General features: G+C 39.5%; 1 protein-coding gene across 17 annotated transcripts in view; it reads right to left on the minus strand.

The window, feature by feature from the left end:
- Positions 1 to 21,571, minus strand: part of PUM1 (pumilio RNA binding family member 1) — a 138,382-nt gene that overhangs the window by 65,881 nt on the left and 50,930 nt on the right. For 11 of the 17 annotated variants that reach the window (XM_032863995.1, XM_032863994.1, XM_032863993.1 and 8 more), the window contains exons 4-5: positions 5,226 to 5,334; positions 4,076 to 4,254 (exon numbers count right to left, since the gene is read on the minus strand). The exons of 5 other annotated variants lie outside the window; for them this stretch is intronic. In XM_032863995.1, the coding sequence (XP_032719886.1) occupies positions 4,076 to 4,254; positions 5,226 to 5,334 (288 nt within the window). The remainder of the gene's footprint in view (positions 1 to 4,075; positions 4,255 to 5,225; positions 5,335 to 21,571) is intronic. One more of the 17 variants, XM_032863991.1, reaches the window with a different exon arrangement.

Here is a 21,571-nt window from a genome sequence, read left to right on the forward strand (position 1 = left end):
GGTCTCAGGGTCCTGGGACTGAGCCCCACATCAGCCTCCCTGCTCAACAGCGAGTCTGCTTCTCCCTCTCCTCCTGTGATCCCCTCGCTCTCACTCCCTCTCAAATAAATAAATAAAAATCTTCAAAAAAATAAAATAAAAGGCATTGTATCATATATATTACACATCCATATGAATTAGACTTTGTCCGTTTTTATTTACTCCATTTCATAGATGAGAAAATTTAAGTTTCAGTTGAAATTCAAACCCCTGACTTCTAAATGTATTACACTGCACACAGTTTTTAAACAAAATCAATTAAATAGCACTGGTTACCTAAAACAAATGCGGGGAAGACTAGAAAAAACAGTTACCAAGTTTTGTGATCCAAATCAATTGCTAGGAGTGTGCATGCCTCCTCCAGGTCAGAAAGCAGACAGTCTCTACATACAAGTAGAAAAGCCTGCCAAAGGTTATTTTCTCTAAAAATCTTTCCTCTGCAAGATTAAGGTGATCTTCACCTAAAATTTAAGTGGACTTCTCATTTCCCTAGGCACCATAAACCACAAAGGTAGAAATTACGATCCACTCTTCTGACTGGCTAGACTCCGATCTATTTGAAGGTCAGATGGAATTCCAAAAGACAAACAGCAGGGTCCTTTGATGGTATATTTCACTCAGTGGCCTCACAATACAGTAGTCACATGTGATTTTTATAACCACTCTGAACCATGCTTTGCTGGGGTAAGGGGAAATGTCTTATTCCAGAAATAAATAAAATAAAGTATACAAAAAGAAAATTTTCAAGACTTGACAGACTCTGACTTAACTGGTATTCTGAATCTTTCTATTATTCTGAAAACTGCCACCCTGAAGTTTTTGATTCGTATGTAGAAAAACACCAAAATTTTACAGTGGGTGCTAAGAACAAAATACTGCTCTAGGATTCTTACTGTTGGCTTGAAAGTAATCTCATCACAGAAGCTGAAGTACTCAACTGAGTCCATTTGTACAATCAAAATGAACTTAAGCTCAGGAAAGCTAGACAAAGAGTTAAATACCTTCATTAAAGTTGTAAGCAAGAAACCACCTTACTGAAAGTGGAAAATCACTATAGAATGAGTAGCTTACTTTAGTCCTAAACCACCTCTAACTGAAAAGTTATTAGTCAGAGTCTGGATTATCTGTTGTCAGTATCCAAGATGGCCCCTTAAGTGCTTGCTTGAGATCTACACTCATTACACCATCAGAGATGATGCTTTCAGCTCTTGGAATTAAAATGGAGACTCTTCACGGTTTACTGCAGGTACAGCATCCAAAGTAAAAATATCTGAGTGCTCTGACCCATAAACCACCAATTGCCACTTTAGAACAATTATCTACAAAGCAGCAGATATTCTCTCTTCCCTGGCCTCTGAACTCAATACTTTCAATGACAGACTAGATTTTTTTTTAAAAGGCAGGGGGAGGGTCATCTTTTCCAAGAAGATGCTTGCATACCATGACAACCAACAAGTGATTCAGGTTTCCATGACCAGAGCTTTGGTCAAATGTCATCCTAACCAACAGGCAGAGCAAAGCCAGGCCATAAAGCTGATAAAGAAGGTCACAGATCCTCAGGCCTCCATCCACCAAAAGATTGGACATGCAATGTGGTAGCCTGATGTCACCAATCAGTCCTCCTGGGTCACCCTTTAGATGCAACTCAAGTCAAAAGACACCACAGTATTTCATTACCCACAATCTGCCTTCTGAGAAGAAGTTGGAACACAGATTTGGAGAAGTTTCATTTATCTTCATGCAAACCTCAGAAGCACAGTAAATTATCTGATTGTGAGAGTTCAATTTTCCAACCTCTTAACCTTCTGGGATCTCAAACTCCTCTGGTGACAATACTGTACAAGAGCTAAAAATTACCAGTCTCTTAGGACAACCAAGGATGAAAGCCACCTTTACAAAATGAAAAGCAAGACAATGAAAGCAAAAGATAACGTGCTCTATCATAATATTGACTGCCAAAGTAATTGCTTAAAAGAGAGAAGCAGGCAAAAATAATAATAATTCAGTCCCAGTGTTTTATCTTTCTCCTAATTCCAATTATTTTTCTGCCTGCTTACAAACTTTATAGTAATCCAGGCATGTGCCTCCTGGCTAATACCCAAGGATTAGAAAATGGTCACATGCATGACAGAGAACTCATGGCAAGAGTCATACAGGTTCCAACTCACCACACCACACTGACAACTTACCTACATGCTATACTGACTTTTCTCCCGCAATAAATAACTAGAAGTTATACACAGAAATTAGCAGGCAGCACTTCCTCTGAGAAATCTGCGTTCATGAGATGGGTAAAGTGTGAGGACAGGAAAAGAGGCGAACCAGGGATATGGTGAAAGAGGAGGAGTAACACCATCCTTCCCATGGGACAACAAGGAAATGATCATTTTGCCCAAATCCATTCCTCACATCCGAAGTGTAGATCTTACTGTTCCCAAGCACTCTCTCGGGAAGGTTCAAATAAAGAAGGGCTCTTCCTAGCTGATCTGACCTATGTATGTATTTGCAGTGTCAAAAGACACAGAAGCAATCAGGTCAGCTTTGGAATGACTAGTACTCAAGATTCCAGACAAAAGCCCCAGTTCAGTCCTTGATCCTCCTAAGGGTCATTATAAAAATAAAAGATCCTCTTCTGGCTTAATTCCTCACACCAAATTTCTAGGTGTGAAACTGGGAGAAATCCAATGCACCTTCTTAGAGAAGTTAATCTTTTCTGGTTTTCCTGTGCAATTAAAAGCTCCAGTCATATGGGAAGTGTCAATGGCAACCGAAGCATCATTTTTGGCATGCCTAGAAGAATGCTAACTCCATATGGATTCCGGTTACCTTAAACATCACCTATTCTCATGCCAACCAAGTCAACATTCATTTAAGGTCCACTAACATATGACGGAATTGTACTTAACACTTGAGGAAGCTGCACCAAGAATGAACTCCTGCTACTCTGAAAAAGTTTCAGTAGAATGAAGAAAAGAGGAATAAGCTTCTGACACCTAGCAACAGATACGGGATGATAAAAATACTGACAACAAATGCTCTAAGGTAACATAAGATAGTTATGGAGGCAAAATGATTAATACAATTTGGGGGAAAGAAAAGTCTTTTCTATGACTGCCAACAAAAAGGATTAGCTGAAAAAGACTTCACAGAGAAAGGATTTTGAAAAGGTCCAAAGCAAGCCAAGTCAGGAGGTAAAGAGGGAAGACAGATTCAGGCTGCATCAGGCTGTGTCTCAGGCTGTGTCCTGACTACCACATGGAATACAACACCAGGCAGAAAACACAAAATAAGGAAGACTCAAATGGAAATACATCGTCAGACTTTGACATCTAGAGAGCTGATGAAAGAAAGGAGTTTTGAGAAAGAAAGGCTATCAAAGATGCTTGAGGAAGACTGTTTAAGACTTACGTGGGAAGAAGCTAGGGACAGAAAAGCTGCTTTGGCAAAAACTGAGCATCAGAGAGGTCAAATGGTGAGGAGTCAAAAAAAAAAAAAAAATATATATATATAAAAAAATAACAGATCTGGAATCAACAGAACTTCGAATTTCCTAACAGGCAAGGTATAAGAGGCAAAGCTGTTCAAAGAGGGCCAAAGACCATACCATAATTAAACAAAGCAAACAAGAATGATCCTACATACCCAATCCACTTTAAGGATTATTGCGAACTGGCAAATCACTGCTCTCAGATCTATTTCCTATTGACCCCCAGCTTCAGCTTTCTTATTTTAATTCCTTCTTTTTTTTTTTTTTTTTAACTAAAAATGTCTTCTGATAGACCAATGAACTGAGAACTAGATATCAGTTCTACCTCACGTTATCAATGTATCCCCCACCCCAAAACATCATGTCTTTGTTTTTTAAAAGTTCAGTTTGCATCCCCTACTGTGTTTGCTGGCACCTAATTGCAACAGAAGTGTTTTAAAATACACTGTAATTAGTGCTGTGAATATCTAAGGAAACTAAACAGTCATGTTTTGCTTTAGGGGGGTAAAAAAAGAGAGATATAGGAACAAGTTCCTCAAGCCAACTTACAAATCCTCCTTTTCTTAGACAGGAATCGCCCGGGGATGAGCTCAACACATACTCCACCATGCTAACGCCTAGTCCCCCACTCTCCGACCGTGGGGACAGTACAGAATTGACCTCACTGTTCACATGGAAACTCTGACCAGGTCTTCTCTGCACCATGATTGGCTGGGAAACTGAATGATCTACAAAAAAGATACACAAGCATGATACAGTGCAGCCAGAGGCTCAAACAAATTATGAGTGATGTCTCATGGATAAACCAATGACTGGGAATCAGGAAGCCTGCCATGGTCAGGTGAGCCAAAACCTCCTACTGTGTTTGTCCCTAAGTATAAAATTCTACATAAACTAAGGAGAACGGAACATACTCCTCGTATATCCGGACAGCAGAGCAAGACAGCAGTTCACATAACTGGTTTATCTAGTTGTTGTGGATAAACTGTTTATCCCTTTCAAGTAGCAGAATTTCTTTTTAATATATTTTATTGGTAATATTACTAAAACAAAATGTGATTTTACTGCCCTTTTTAAAGCCAACAACATAATTTGATATTTTCTGATGACTCGCTGGTGTCTGAGGTTCCATTTTTACACCGCGCTGTAACACAGCACATGGGCTTCTGGGTGTTGGGTCTCCTTCCTCCCTAGCCTCTGTTCTTTCCTTCTGCTGTCAGTGTGTGCCTCTACAGGGTCTCCCCATCCCTCTCCAGGGGCAGTCTGTCAGAAGAGCATCCGTGCCCAGTGACTTGATTTGGCCCCAACCACATTTACAAGTAATCATCCCATACACAGTACACAGGGGGCAAGGGGAGGAAAAAGGAACATGAACTTCAAACGGCAGGCATGGATTTTCTAATCCCAAGTACGCGGGCAGCAGTACAGAACAAGAAGTTATAGAGGAAATTATGGTCATTTCAAACAAGACCACTCCCCTGCGGCTAACACTTCAATAAAATATTGAAGATTTGATTTTGTGTTAATTATGTTTTAATAAATTACATCATATAAGCTCCTTCATGGCAATTATACTACAGGACAGGACATTGCTTGACATGCTTATGTCACTGATGTGAAATTCATGACTTGCCAACTGCTGAGGAAAGGAGCTCTAAGACAGGCATAAATCACAGTACAGATGCTAGATCTAGATTACCTGATGTTCCCCAGGCACTGTCTCGCCATTGATCACCCAGGAATATTCCTTTTGGTCCATCTTTGCTGGATTCATCTGTTTCCCAAAACTTTTTACCTGGCAAGAGCTGCTGCAAATTAAAAATAATAGACGCTTTTAAAGAATTCATAAAGGATGAAAGTACAGCAGTCAACACTTTCTTTTAGACAAGGGTACTGCAGATGCTCATGTGTCCTGAAGGTCTTTACTCACGGTGTTCTGACTATACAGACTATATATTGGGTAAAAGTCACAGAGAGGCCTAAGGCAAGGAGGGGCCACAGATCAACCCACCACAGTAGAGGCTCAGCTTAAATATCTAGAATCATTCACTTAATCTATGCCAAGATTTTTAATGGGGGGTAGGGAGGGAAGGGAGTTATGTTAGACCCATTAGCTAAATGCTTGCTAAGAAGACTCCTTTTGAAACAGAAAGTACCTACAACTACTAAAACACTACTTCTGCCTTCATGTCTACTAACCGGCCATACAAAGTCACTCAAGCTGGGGCAGGAACCCAGACCCCAGCTATGGAATGCTAGAGGCAAAACTCACCTCCTTCACACACAGAGATTGTATTCACCAAAAACACTCATTACCAGAAGAGAAAACAAACAGAAAACTTCCCAACCACAACATAAACCTATTCCAAGATTCTGGGAAGACAGACAAGCTATTTCCCCATTCCTGGAAGGGAAATAAAATCTCCTAACCTCCATTAATTTTAACAAAACTTAGTGATGCCATTATAGTGACTTCACAAAACATTCCATGCTTCATAGACATGTACACACCCCACTGGCCCTAAACCAATATGAGAACTTTAAACGAGCTATGACCAAGGAAATGCAAAGTACCCTTCAAGTAAAACCCAATACAGTGTGCACAAGACCAAAAGCATTAGTGACCAGGGTTACAAAGTGAAATTCCACTAGACTTCCATCCCTCTTCATTCTGGTCATCAGCTTTACTCACTAAAATGTCCCCCTTATCACTTCTAAGTATGTTTTCATTTCGGCTACTACCAATAAGACAAGAAATTCAGAACTTTGAAACCATACTTAGTAACTGCTTTTGAGCATAAAAGGCGGCACCTAGAGAGCTGAATTTCTCAGAGGAATAGAATCAAAAACCAGAAAGCAAAGCATTTGCTCTCCTCCTTGACAATGAAGGTTTACCTTTCCAATGTATACCTCAATGATAAGGGAGAAATAACTCCGCCCTCACTAAAATCAAATCTTGGCTTTCCAAATCTGGATCATGGGTTTCTTAGCATAATTCCAATCTAGCTCTATAAATCTATCTGGTGGGCCTGGGTTAAAACCTGCTCAAAGCAGTGTCCCACACACTTTCTAGCCCCTCATTTGTTACTTTCTAATCCAGTAAGATCATGATGAAAGACACTTATTATGGTCTGACATTTAGTAAACACGGGTTTACTTGAAGATATGCAGTTATAAGCAGTCACTTCCCAGTGCGCCTCTTGGATTCATTCTCTGAGGGAAACAAGGACAGAACTGGTCTGTGAACTTGAAGGGGTAAGGGCTGGGGGAAGGGAGGAAAGGAGGAGGGAGGGAGGGAGGGAGAGCTAAACAGTGGGATCAGGAACCAGTGGGGTCAGGAAGTGAAGGCCTAGGTAACTTTGATGTGTCCTAGGACAAACTGCTGAACTGTCCTGAGCCTCATTCTCTCTGTACTGCTGAAGGAAATAAGCTCCAGTTTGTGATGATTAGAGATCTTGTTGATGAGTGCCTAGCATGATGCCCACCACATAGCAGGTTCTCAATAAATGTATTCATTGGCACCATACCAAGGAAAAATAGCTGGAAGTCACAGAAGGGACACTGAAAATTAATGTGAATTACCCAAGTACAATTCAAGAATTCTTGTTTTTAAACTTCCTTTTCTTCTTTCAGTCTCAAAAATGCCCTCTCACAAGATTATAAATATTTCCCTACTGGTTGTATCTTTTCCAACTAAAATTGTGGTTTTTCTCCTGTATTGTGTAGGGACTGTAAATAAATAGGACAAACTTCTCCTGTGTGTACAAGAAAGAATGTCGGCAGAAGGGACACCTCACTTGTTGGTGAATTTTCATATAAAAATGGATGTTCTCCATATAATAATGAAAAGAGAGCACAGGAGGTCAAAATATATTCAATATGGCACTCATCCCTCTCCAAATTTGTCAATTTTGGAAATCTCTGTCAAATTTGGAAATCTTTCCTGAAAGCTCAAGGAATAGCTTCCTCAGGTACCAGCCTCCATATGCAAATATAGTCTGTCTAGAATTTGTCAAACTGTTTACTGGCTGAAAGCAGCAGCCCTTGAAATCAAGGCTTCAAAAATGACTTCTAGAATCCTGCCATCTTTTACTGTAGTTTGCCAGGCTGTCATAACATGCAAAGCCAGCAAAAGCAGGTGAACATGTAAACAAGACCGGTTCTGAGCCAAATTCTCTCGAAAGGAAACAACAGCACAACAAACGTGTAGAAAGGTGCTAAGAAGTGAAGATTCTACTTCAAAGTAGTAACCGGTGCAACAAGTCTCAAAGGAATACACACCACAAACCCCAACACCCTAATCAGATACTGAAAGGCAACCCTATCTCCCACTATTAATCATTAGTATAAATGTAAAACCTACACAGCGGGTAGAAAGCAGCAGCAAAAGTACTAGAACTCCACATGCTTTGGCAAAGTAGTAGTGAGGTGGTCAAGTAACTATTATCAATGAAAACAGCTTGGACTGAAGGGGCAAGTGCATAAGAGATAAAGAAAAGGAGATGGGAGGAAGGCGCTAGCATGCCAATTCTGGGAAGGAGAAAGGTGGAACCTGTGGTTTCCAAGAGTGTTCTGCGAATAGGAGGAAAATTTAAATACCGACCCCAGGCAGGTAGGCAAAGACAGAAGCAAATGTAGCAAAGCTCTTCTGAGTCTGGATATTTCACAGAACCTAGCATTTCTCACGTTCCTCTAAAATATCCCCATCACCACCTCTCACTTGTGTGGTAAGCAGCATCAGAAAGGAGTCCTGTTTCTGGTCCTCATGCCCTTATGTAATCCCCTTCCCTTTACTGTGAGCTGGATCTCGTGACTTGTTCCTCAGGAGTAACACATGGCAGGAGTGATGCCATGTCACTTTCAAGACTATCTTACAAAAAACAGACTACCTCTCTTGTTTCTTTCTCTCACCCTTTTGCGTTCAACTCTCTCTTGCCCTCTTGCTTGCTCACTTTGATGAAGCTCACTGCTATGTTGTGACCTGCCCTGCAGAGATTCACATGGCAAAAAACCAAGAGAGGTCATGGGACATCAATCATTAGGAACTGAGGCCCTCCATCCAACCACCTGTGAGGCACTTAATCCTGACATCAACCTCAAGAGTGAGCTGGGAAGCAGAGCCTTCCCCAGTTGCACTCTAAGATGACTTGCAGCCCCAGCTGGAATCCTGAGTGCAGCTTGTGGGAGACCCTGAAACAGAGGATCTTTCAAAGCCATGACTGGGTGACCTACAGAAACTATGAGGTGGAAACAACTCTGTTGTTTTAAACCACTAAATTCTGAGGTGATCTACTAGGTGGCAACAGCAACTAATACAGTTACGAATATATTTAAACAGGGTTGCTTTGATAGTCTACATAGTTCTTTACAAGTTTGTTTTTAAGAAGCCTGATTCGTTCCATTTCAAATGTCTAAAATCCAAGTGCTTTTGAATTTGGAAAAATTACATGCTTTCTGTGTCATATTCTCTCCTACTTTGTCTTATAGTCCTTCTGTATTAAAAAAATGTATAAACTTCTGCAAAATTAGATTGCCTTACACATATTAAGCTTACTGAGAACTAACAGCAATCACATATTCAACTGAAGACATTAACTGTTCAAATCTGATCAGAGTAAAAGAAGCTATAATCTACTGAATTATAAAATAAAACTAAGTGATGATGAGACTCCAGTTGTTATTTCAAATTCAATAGCAACCCTCTGGAGTTAACGTCTTGATAGTACTGGCTAAAACACATCTGTTCTCCAACCCACTGGCATCAACACTGGGAACTGCCAAACCTTCACTCAAGCCACACCTAAATCCAATCAACAAATTTAAATCCAACTATTGTATGAGAAAACAGTTCCCGTTTATCCCATCAAGAACTTGGAAATAAAAACTGTTCTTTGACTGGACAAAAAAGGAACAGATCACAGCAGAGGTTTACAAAATTTACTTTAAAGAAAGATTAGGCAATAGGAGGATTAAAAGATTTGACAATTCCAAAGGAAGATAACTGGAATTAGGAATGAGTCCAACAAAAGCAAGAGACCCAGGGAATCAGATGTAGGTAGTATGACCCAGCTGGCATATTTAGGGAGAGGGCATATGATGCACAAAGAAGCCTATCCTTATAAAAGCAATTAACGCATCAAACTAGACAGTAGATTGATTACACTAGCCACGAAAAACATCCAACTAACTTCCCTGGCTCAGACTCTGCTTAGCAAGCAAACTTCTTATGAGAACTTGGCTTCCTCCTCTAGCCAAGCATGCTGATCAATGAACACAATTACCTTGTTCACTTGAGAGTTATTATTTCTCCTTATAAATTAGTAAACTGCATTCTGGTTTTCATACAGAAGTTTCTTGTGGTTCTTGTTAGTGTAGGTCAATCCCATAAGCTAACTACTTCTGAGTTAGTGATGGAAATCCCTTTTAAGACCGAAAAACTGAGAACCAGGACTTAGGAGTCCCACCATCCTCCCCAACCATACAATAGACCTTGTAGTCTTCCCTGTCTTGTCCCATAAAATGGGATTCCTATTTGGACCAAACCCCCAATAGTGTCAGTTCTCAAACCTTTAGGGGAAAAAAAAAAAAAAAAAACACAAACTATTTATCTCAGCTTGAACCACAGATTTATAAAAGAAGAAGACTTAGAGAAAATAAAGAAATCAGGAAGCATATTCATGAGGCTTCTGGAGAACAAGAGAGAAATCAAGCACTAGTTTATAAGAAATGTCAGCCACTTGGAAAACCTCTAAATTTTGTTTGGAAACACCTTTTCTCTTTTATCACCAATACCCGAAGCCGCACTTGCAGGATCAATCCAACATTAGCCCCCACTAAGAGCCCTTTAACAGACATGGAGACAATAAAGGGCTTCTTATTTTAAGAAATAATATGGTAGTAAAACACACGCCAGCACTCTGAAATCATTTTTAAAAACCAACCCGATTTTAAATCCCAACTCAGAATTTAACCCCTCTTGGCCTCAGTTTCCTCACCTATAAAGAACTGTTGTGAACATTAAATGAGATCTGTGTAAAAAAGCAGTACAATGCTGAGCTCTGGGCAACCACTCAAAAAAATCAGCTGCTACCATGATTTAAGAACACTACTAATGGCTAGTCAATGAAATGCTCCTCAGTACTCAGCTAGCAGATGTGAGCACAGCATCACCCAGCCCACTTCAGTGTAAATCCCATAAAATTAAGAGCCCTAACAAAAGAGCCATGATTACAGCTTTGCAGAAACAAAGAGGCAAGATGATTATTAAGGACTGGACTTGTCTGACCACAACGGTTACTAATATTTGCACAGGAAAGTATCAGTGAGGTTTCCTGGGGTCTCAACACCAAATGCACACTCCAACAAGTACTCTGCACTCAAGAGAAATAAAATACCAGGTAACTGCTGACATACTCAACAGAGGCTGCATAGGGCTGTCTCTCAGACCAGAAATTAGGCTTCTTAAGGAGGACCGTTCACAGGGATGCATGCTACAGCCCTGCAGGCGCCATCAGGTTCGATCATGTTACCTGGCAACGCGAACTTCCAACACAAGCCTAGTTTCATCATTGGAATGTAACCAACGCAGGAGTCAAATACCTGGTATTTTAACCAGGTGGGAAGACATAGCCCCCTCCCAATTTTTTAATCTCTTAGCACACATTCTTATTGCATTAAAAAAATTTGACATCAACTCAAAGAAAGAACCACTCAGAACTGACTGAAATGAAGAAGTACAGTTGGTAGCCACTGACAGTCACATGTTCTAGGCAGAGGTCTGATGTGTGACAATTGTATAATCTTCAGAAATCCCTTCTAAAAAGCTTAATGCCCTAGGGGTTGACCTAGCCCCAACCCCCATGTCATAAAGGTTTGGTGGGGTATCAAGTGAGAAGGGACACAAAGTGCTTTCATAAATACTATGAACTACACTCATAAGTCATTTAAAGCTTTAACAAGAAAAAAAGCTTTTAACAAGAAAAGTATACATCAATATACAAGACTTCTTTTTAAAAAAGTTCATTCAGGGGAGCCTGGGTGCCTCAGTAGGTTAAGCCTCTGCCTTCAGCTCAGGTCATGATGTCAGGGTCCTGGGATCAAGCCCTGCATCCAGCTCTCTGCTCAGCGGGGAGCCTGCTTCCCCCTCTCTCTCTACCTGCCACTCTGCCTACTTGTGCGCTGTCAAATAAATAAATAAAATCTTTAAAAAAAAAAAAGGTACATCCATTTACTGTTAGGATAATTCTTTGGTAAAGAGTTTAGAAAATAAATCCATCAAGGGTCACATTCATTCCTGAGAATTTATCTCAACAATAACAAAAAGACAATTCAAAAGGAAAAAAATCCTCTACATTCAAAGTCTAAGAGCAAAGAGGTTGGGAGCAAGCTAAATGTTCACCAAGGTCGCTAGGTAAGCACAACAGGAAGCTCGCCCACAACAGCCACAACGACTATGTGTGTTTACAAAAAAAAAACACTAACTTTTAAAAGTAAAATACAAAATTGCATGTGCAAAGACTACTTCTTCTTATGCACCCTTCCCTTCTGGATCAAGACCGTAAAGAAAAATAAAAACTGAAATAGGTTCTTACTGGTGTGGTAGCATTATGAATGACTTGTTACAAAATATAATATACTTTCATGATTTAGAACTGATATTCTAATAAACAAAAATTGAGATTCTGGTGGTATGGAATTTACTACAAATAAGGCATTTTCTCTTAAGCAGACACATTTCACTTCAACCTAACTTCACAGTAACGAAAGTTAGTGGCAATTTTTTTTTAAGTTAGTGGCAATTTTAAGAAGAGCTCACCTTACGTTGCAAATATTTCTAAGCAAGCAGTTAATAACATCTAATCCACTCTGAAAACTATAGCTTACATAAGGAATGTTGAATGTGTTCAATGGTTTAATCACAAGTCAGTTATTTTTTTAATTAAAAACAAGTATAGGGGCACCTGGGTGACTCAGTCAGGTAAGCGTCTGCCTTCAGCTCAGGTCATGCATGATCTCAGGGTCCTAGGATAGAGCCTTGCGTTGGGCTCCCTTGCTCAAGGGCAGTCTGCTTCTCCCTCTCCCTCTGGCCCTCTGCACCACCACCCCCAATCCTCACTTATGCTCTCTCTCCCCACCTCTCTCAAATAAATAAATAAAATCTTTAAAAAAAAAAAAAAATATATATATATATAGAAGGTTATGGTGCTTTAATTTTCATATTCTTTTTCAGTTTAAGGAATAGGATCTTCTCAATTCATACTTCCTGTTTATATATCTTCTAACTGAAGAAGCACCCTGCATTCTTTTTAATTAGACAATACTTATATGTAAAGATTATTTTTAAATATTAAAACACTATGCCCTGCTTCACTACATTCAAATTTCTCACACACACACACACATACACACACACAGTCCAAGAATCAGTATTTGGTATAATTTTTTCACATTTTTCTACCAGGCAAATTCAGAACCTGGCACCTTGTAATTATTGCTTAAGCTGTTCATCTAGGTGTCAAGATGCTCTCTACTGAAAACAATTTCCACATTACTGGTCTCTTAAGTAAATATCTCTTTTGGTTAAAATTTAATGGGACTTTTCAAGAAGAAAAGTTTATTATTTTATATAATTATATGGTATATAAAATTAACAGATTTTTTGAGAAATATTTGCCAGCTATTAAGCACTTTTCATTAGCATGGTCAATAGTTACATCTAAGGTCCCTTAGAAATACTCCCACCACTAAGGATGAAATGACACAAATCACTTAGGCCTGGCCAATATGAGGTAAAATTTGACCTTCTAGAACACTCACATCTGGAAAACCACTACTGCTCTTCTGGCTACTGAAAAGTTTCAAGAGTTTCAGCATCTGAAGTACTGATGTCAAAAAGTGAAGTACTACTTGAACAGGCCCTGAAATGCACAACCTATTGTAGCTACTACTAGAAATAATAGTAAAAGACACTCTTTGCCCAAATAGAAAACTAAAAAGAAAAACCTATCAGGAATCAAAGAGATATAGCTCGCGGGCATTCATTTTAAGAGAAGCACACTGTAAGTGTGCTTCAGACTGTTAAACTTCACCACCTATTTTGGATGAAGAAAGGAACACTACTGGCGACAGGACTGGTCAGGACTGCCATATAGGAGGGGGAGAGTTCAGAGTGAAGAGACAGTGGGAAGGACACTCCACAAAGAGCAAAGACAGAAAGAAAGAAAGAAAAGCAAGCGGGCCAGGTGCCCACCAAGAAAGGAGTCTAGCCAGTGGCACAGGAAAGCAGTAAGGAGAGGTAGAAAAGCAATTAGTCCAGTGACCAGTGAGGCTTCATGGATCACCAAAGCATTGGGTTCTTAATGCAACAGACAGCAACGGGAAGTAACATCATAAAAATTAAGTCCAGAAAATTAGCCTCATATTCCTCCATAAAATGGGTGAAGACAAGTTAAATGGATTCTGAGAAGCTAAGCAAAAAGGTCACTGTAGTAACTAAGCATGAAGCAGAGAAGGAACCTATGGAAATGGGGCAAGGAGGTACAAAAAGGCTGCTTAGATGCCTCTCTCAGCTTTCAAAGCATTAAAAAAAAAAAAAAAAAAAAAAAAAAACTGGAGCACGTGAGTGGCCCAGTCAGTTAAGCTCAGTCAGCAGAACCTGAGTTCTGCTCAGGTCATGATCCTGGGGGCCTGGGATGGAGTACCGCATCTGAATCTGCAGTCTCCCTGCTCAGCAGGGAGTCTGCTTATCCTTCTCCCACTGCCCTTCTCCCCACAACTCATGTTCTCTCTTACATGCTGTGTTCTAATAAATGAACAAAAAAATTAAAAATTAAAAACAAAACTATGTAATTTCAAAAATGAGGATTCGTAGCCCATTGTGATGATCAAGAATGAAGTCAGTAAGTATACATAAATCACTGAAATTCTTTTAACCAGAAATCTATTCTGTAGCATCAGCTGATTGCAAAGTCTAGATGAACACAGGACCCAAGTACATACAAACATGGTGTTCCGAGTTTAAGAACAAAGGTTCAAAGATCCCCTGAAGATCCATGGTGGGTCGCTGGGGAACAGCAGGAGCAAAAAGAGCAATCAAACAGACGTAACAAGAATTTGGTAAATCTAAAATTTGAGGACAACTACAGGTTAGACAGAATTGCAGTCGGTTCAACTGATGACTGCTGAACTCCGCAGTGCACTCTCTTCAAAGGAGCACAGTAGTTCCTGACCACACAGAGAACACAATCACTGTGAACAACTTCATTTGGGAAATTAAGCACACACGAGACATCTTTCACACTTACGTAAAAAAAAAATTCAGAGATACCGTTAACATCTCAATCTCCATGTTCTTTTGTCATACATTACCATGGGGCAATCTCCAAACCAAGCTGCATCCTTTCACCAATCCACTGAAAGTAAGACTGTTTATACCTTCCCCCTTCAAATTATTGGAACAGAGCCAAATGAGACTTCTTTTCTCTGCTGTCTTATAAAACCTGATAGACTGATAGTAAACTGTTCAGAAAATGAAGAAATGTCAGGGTGAACTAGGCTTTTCTGTAGGATAAAGGAACCAATGGAAGGGAACCTATAGGCTACCTATAGGTTACCTATAAATCAGGTCGTTTGTTTTCACACAAGTATAAACTATGTGGTTTGACCTACAACATAACCACATGCATGCTACACTAGGTCCAAACTTAATCATTATATAAGTGATTCCTGCTGTAGTACCTAACAGTCCAATGTGCAAAAGATAAGCTTCCAGATCACTTGGGAAACCTGTAAAGTTCATGCATAAAACCATGAAAACATCTAGATTTGCTTCATGACCTACCCACCTCGTATCTGCAAAGCAGGAAACAGCACAACTAAAAGAGGAGAAAGGGTCCTTTGCCTCAAGATGGGAGCAAATACTTAACCCCACCCACACACCCAGTCAGCCTCAGGGCATTTTTAATTATTAAACTGACAAGACAAAGATCTCAGTGTACCAGACATAGTTAATTCCCTTTTTCATGCACTCCACAAGATGAAAATTTCATAGATATGGCTACTATGTATACCAGGAAGACTGACACAGAAAATAAACTACTACCTCCACATGCTTTCCTATAATGAGAAGCACAGACTACATTAATCAATCAAGAGACAACAGATTAACTGGTTAATTCTGTGTCTTCTTTACTATTATTTTGCTGATGAAGAACGAGTTACACACAATACTATTTAATACACACTTGAACAGGAAATATAACAACAAAAGTAATTCCTCTTTTCTAAACACTATTATGTCTGGTTGTGTATATATAATGAATGTATTTCCATGTCCCAGCAGATGGCCCAGAGAAAGTGTCCCATTGATCTAGTACAACTATATTAAACAAAAGGTCTTTTATAATAAATGCTTTATATCGGTTTCAACTTGGATAGTAACAGCACTGCTGATTAACTATTCATCTTTTGTACTTGTCTTTAGGAAAGTAATCCCATAGTTTGAAAATGTAAAAATATTCAGAGAAGGGTCAATGAATGGAGGCTTTTCAGTTTTGTCAGTTCCTCATCCTCCCCTCCACAACCCCACATCCCTCAGGATGGAAAAGTAATCTGAATAAAGAATACAGGCAATACATATTTACTGAACTGGACTATGGTCCCTTGAAGGGAGGGCAGTATCAACTTTTGGAGTAAAAGAGAAGATAAAGAGAAATCCATGCTTGGGAAAAAAGCATTTGTCTAAGATTCGTTCAACACAATGTATCAGGCAGCCACTGGTTACGAAGCACATTACTGGCTGAAGCCCCTGCCCTCAACAAACTTGTGTGCTAGGAAACAGAAAACATTTACACAAATCACTACATATAAAATAAACCAGGGCCATAAGAATGACCCAAATAACTTCCTCTCCATAGTTTCTGGTTGGTTAGAGGAAGAAAGGTTTTATAGAGGAGCTGATCACTGAAGTCAGATTTTAAATAATGGGCAGACTCTGGACATGCAGAGAAACATAACAGGAAAAAACAAGATTTAGAGTGACAAAGATGTGAGTTCAACTAGCTGGTTCATGATCATGTTAACCTCTCTAATCCATTTTCACCTGGTCTATAAAAGGGCATCATAACATTGCAGGACACTGTCAAGACTGAAATGCATATGAAGTGGTTAGCATATTACCTGGAAAATCATATATGCTCGATATACTGCAGCTACTATTATTCCTTAGCCTAACAAAATAGAACTTGGGAGTCAAACCCACATCTTAATACTCATGATCTTAGCTGGAGTCACTTGACCTTAGGACCCCTTTTCCTCATGTAAAAACCATGGTACAAGTATCTCCCCAAATCTGTTGGGACATTCACATAGGCAATGAAATCAATGCCAAAGTATCCTGAAAAGTGTTAATGCATTATTGTAGTTATTTAGTTGGCTTACCCTCAAATAAAGTATAGTGATGCAGATGAAAAGAATGAACACGTTTTAGCCAAAGGAGGATAAAAGGGGAGAAATTTAACGATGAGAGACTACATCCTGCTGCAAAGGAGCATGTTTTCCTGCATTCAAGCACTGCAGGACAGCTCAACATATACAATGGTAGGTCTGTCTTGTTGTCCCAATGTAGGATAGAAGGCAGATACTGGAATGAGTGCGGCTCCAAACAGGCCTCAGAGTGACAGGACAGAACTGAGAACCAAGTTCCAAATGTCCGATGCATCCACACTGTCAAGGTTAGAAGACACTTTCCTCTTTCCAGTTCTTCAAAACGCCCAATCCCAAAACTATTATGGATCCCAGGAACTTCCCCCAAACAATATTCTTTAAAAGGTCACTTCATCTCTCACACATAGTCACAAACCTAATACCGGAAAGTTATGAACTAAGATCTCATTTCTCCAGATCACTTGGTCTGGCTAAGTATGTTTTCTCTGAAGTAAACATATCAATAGCAAAATGCCAAAAATGCCCAACAACCAAATGGCATTAATACAAGGTCCAAGGAACTAGGCAGATTTACCATTCCTGTCCATACTCAAAGGTACATTCTGGGGAAAAAAGGATTTGCTACACTGTTTGGTCAGGTGTTTTTACATCAATACATTAAAGACTGTATTAATTTTTCTTCTCTTCTGCAAGAAAGGGTGCATGATTTTGCTGGCACACGATATATCTCCTTTTCAAAATTCAACTCATTTTGGTGTCAGCTGAGTTATTCTTATGGGACCCTAGCTGTAAGAAGCTGCCAGCATAAGGTAGCCCTTGGGCTGTAACTCCTACAAGTACTTTTAACCAGCCAAAAAGCCTCCAATTCCATGAGCCATTCTGTTTGCCATGATGGAAAGATGTGGAAAAGAACTTAGCAGACTTGGTATCTGCATCGGGTTTCCACCTGCCCTGATTGCAGAATTAGCACCCAAGAGCCCTTAGGGACAAACACTTCAGTGCCTTAGATAACTGCAGACTGGTGAATGAGTCACTTAGAAAACCTAGTGAAAAGTTACAGGACCTTTGTATCACACAGGGGGAGTCACTCTAAAAAGACATCTTTTAGATGCCCTTTGGTATATCCTAGAAAAAGAAGAATTATTCCTCTTTTTTATCTTTTTAAAGATAGAGAAATAAGGACAAACTCCAAAACCCTAGACTTGAAATCGAGTCCTGGGAAACTAGTCCAACATCTTTGTCATACAGATGGAAAACAAAGAAAAGTCCAAAGAAGACAAACGTCTGAGCTGGACGGTGGCTTCAGAGTTCTGGTCCAGAGAGAGCTCTATCCTGCCAAGTTATACTTTTCTTTGAATGAGGAGCTCTCCAGCTCTCCAAATCACTACCAAATTCCTCCCTCTACTAGCCATTCTGCTATTTTACACTCACAGAGAGAATGCCTATGTAATATCTATTGAGAATCTATAGCTGTATTTTAAATATCTCTCACCTTATTCTACTTGCAGGAAACGTGATAGGGTTCATTATGTCTCCACATACAAGAGCACTTGCCAGATCTCCTTCCTCAGGTTTACAAACTTGTCTATTTTAAGTTTTTCTATCGCTTCAGGGTTCTAAAACAAAGATGAAGGGCCATATAATCACTACTATCTTAACATCCCCTGAAAGTGGTCAAGTTTCCTACACGTAAAACATTAAGGAATCTTAAACAGAAAAAGGTTTTAAAAATTAGAAAACCAATTATGCAGAAGGTGCCTTTTCTGCCAACAGCTCTCCCTTTGGCAAATCCATCCTTTTTTAGGACACAGAAAGTCACTGCCCTCCCAGAGGTAGAGCAGGTAAGTCCTACAAGATCCTAAACCAAACCAATGTAGAAACCAAGTCCAGTAACCCAAGGTTAGTGAGCTTCCTCAGCAGTACAAAGATACATTCTTAAATAGTCAACTAACTGACCCGTCTTTTCATATGTAAATTTTAAAGGGGGCTCAAAGATGTGCCTTTAAATTTTCAGGACTACAACTTTAAGTTGAATGAAAGTGGCCAGCAAGGAGACTAGCTAAAATATTTGGAAAACAATTTCTGGCCCTATTCCTAAGGCATTTTACTATCACCTTTTTAATGTTGACCTACAAGAATAAGAGGCAAGTAAACCACCTACACTGTGAGTCCTTTAGCTAAGAACTGTACATCAAACAACTAGTAAGGCTTAAGGAGATGTTTAAAGTAGCCACTTCCCAGCAAGATTTCAACTAGGAAATGCTGTAAATTTTACAAAGGGACACCAAGAGGCTAGTACTGGCTTTGATGAAAAACTCTTGTGTTAACAAGAGCCAAGCAGCACTAACTTTACCTGAGATCAATTACTCTGAATGGAGCTCATTCTCTTCCAATTCTAAAGATTCACACATTCTTGATTTAGGTATTGTTTACCATAACGAGGACTCACACAAGCACAAGCATGCATACACACCCACACCAATACACTAGTAAGTGTAGCAAAAATACACTGTGCCTGGCCAACACAATTTACTTCAAATTTTAGTGCTTATGTGGGTAAAGACTGTATTTATACACATCTCCTCTCCCAGAGATGCTTCACTGCTTAAAGGGAAGGAAATTTAATGAAGTTAAACTAATTAGAAGCTGTGCTTTATATTATAAAAGCTTATTAATTCTTCATTTCTCTTTTGCTGTTCTCCTTGTAAAGCTTGGGGGCATGGGGGGGGGCAGTTCTCAGGGAGCCTGGGTGGCTCAGTCAGTTAATAAGCATCTGACTCTTGGTTTCAGCTCATGATCTCAGGGTCCTGGGATGGAGCCCTGCAAAGGGCTCGGTGCAAGGGCTCTGTGCTCACTGGGAAGTCCACTTAAGGATGCTCTCCCTCTGCCCCTCCCAAAGCTCCTGCTCTCCCTCTCTCTAATAAATCAATCAATCTTAAAAAAAAAAAAAAAAAAAAAAAATCTCCCGTCCTGTACCCCTGCAGACCCTAACTAAACCAGAAAATGTTTCCCAAGTCTTACACTCTCGAATAAGTAATCACAAACTAGTCTGGCAGATACTAATCACTCCCTTCTCTAAATCTGAACCATACATAGAAAACCCTGTGCATTCTTTCTGCTATCGTCTGTATTCACAGCCTCCTTGACCAGCTACAGAGCTCCCTGAGTACAGAAACCTCACTCTGCACTTAGTTTGTCTCCTTTGTGCCTAACCTAGTTATGCTCTCAAAAAAAATAGGGGCATCAGTGGGGCCCTAGGTGGCTCAGTCAGTTAAGCATCTAACTCTTGATTTCAGTTCAGGTCATGATCTCAGGGTCGTGAGATTAAGCCCGGTGTTAGGCTCAAGTCTGTCCCTCTCCTTCTGCTCCTCCCCTAGCTTGCATACCCACGTGTTCTCACTCTCCCTCAAATAAATTAATAAGTAAAATATTTTTAAAAATTAAATAAAAATTTAAAAGTAGGTAGGGATGCCTGGCTGGCTCAGTCAGTACAACTTGTGACTTTAGATCTTGGGGGTCATGAGTTCCAGCCCCACACTGGGGGCAGAGTTTGCTTTTAAAAAAAAAAAAAAAAAAAAAAAAAAAAAAACTTCAGGGTCACCTGGGTGGCTCAGTTGTTGAGCAGCGGCCTTTGGCTCAGGTCATGATCTCCAGGGCAGGTCATGATCTCCAGGTCCTGGGATCAAGCCCAACATCGGGATCCCAGCTCAGCAAGGAGTTTGCTTCTTCCTCTCCCTCTGCCTCTCCCCCTGCTTGTGCTCTCACTCTCTCTCAAATAAATAAAAAAAATCTTTTAATTTAAATTAAAATTTTTAAAAATTAAAAAAAAAAACACTTCGTATCTATATTCTGGGAGGATGTATATTAGGCACTTTTTAAAACCTCCCCCAAAATATCAATTTTTATACAGCTTACCAAGATGAGATTTTTACCATCATTATTTTACAAGTATTGACTTCATTTACTCTAAGGAAACATGCTTTGAAAAGGAAGCCAGGTCAGAATCCCAAGCTCCATCATATGTGATCTTGGGCAAATTAATTCATGTATCTCAGCATATTTCTTAAACTGGATAATAGATCTATCCTGATAGCATTACTGATGAGACAATGGATGCAGACCTCTTAGCACCTGTGGAATACATGGTTAGCAAAAGAGTAGTTATTATTACTCTGTGAATAAATAATGAGGAATGAAGAAGGAAGAGTAACAGTGCATATTACTGTTGGAATATACTTTGGTTATCTACATATGCCTACATCCAGGTCTGAGAATTATATATGGATACCAAAAAAATAACATTTCTAAAAAACATAAGAAGAGTGAGGTTTGGAAAACCTTGCGGGGGAAAAGGCATTTTTAGAAGGAAAAAATGACTTAAAAAATATTATTGTTGCCATTTAAATAAAATCAACTTTCTATTCAATTCTGTTCACTATTCAATTAGACTTAAGCCTTTAGAAATTATAAAATATTGTGTACAAAACAGCAAAAAGCTTTATTTTGTAAATTAATTTTGAAAATCTGGGATTAGATTTTTGGTAGGGTGGACCAGGTTAAAATCACAAGACAAATATGGTTTCAAACCCTCTATATTAGTAT

The sequence above is a fragment of the Lontra canadensis genome, unplaced genomic scaffold, assembly GCF_010015895.1.
Source record: "Lontra canadensis isolate GAN:19392208 unplaced genomic scaffold, GSC_riverotter_1.0 scaffold25, whole genome shotgun sequence".
Taxonomy (NCBI): domain Eukaryota; kingdom Metazoa; phylum Chordata; class Mammalia; order Carnivora; family Mustelidae; genus Lontra; species Lontra canadensis.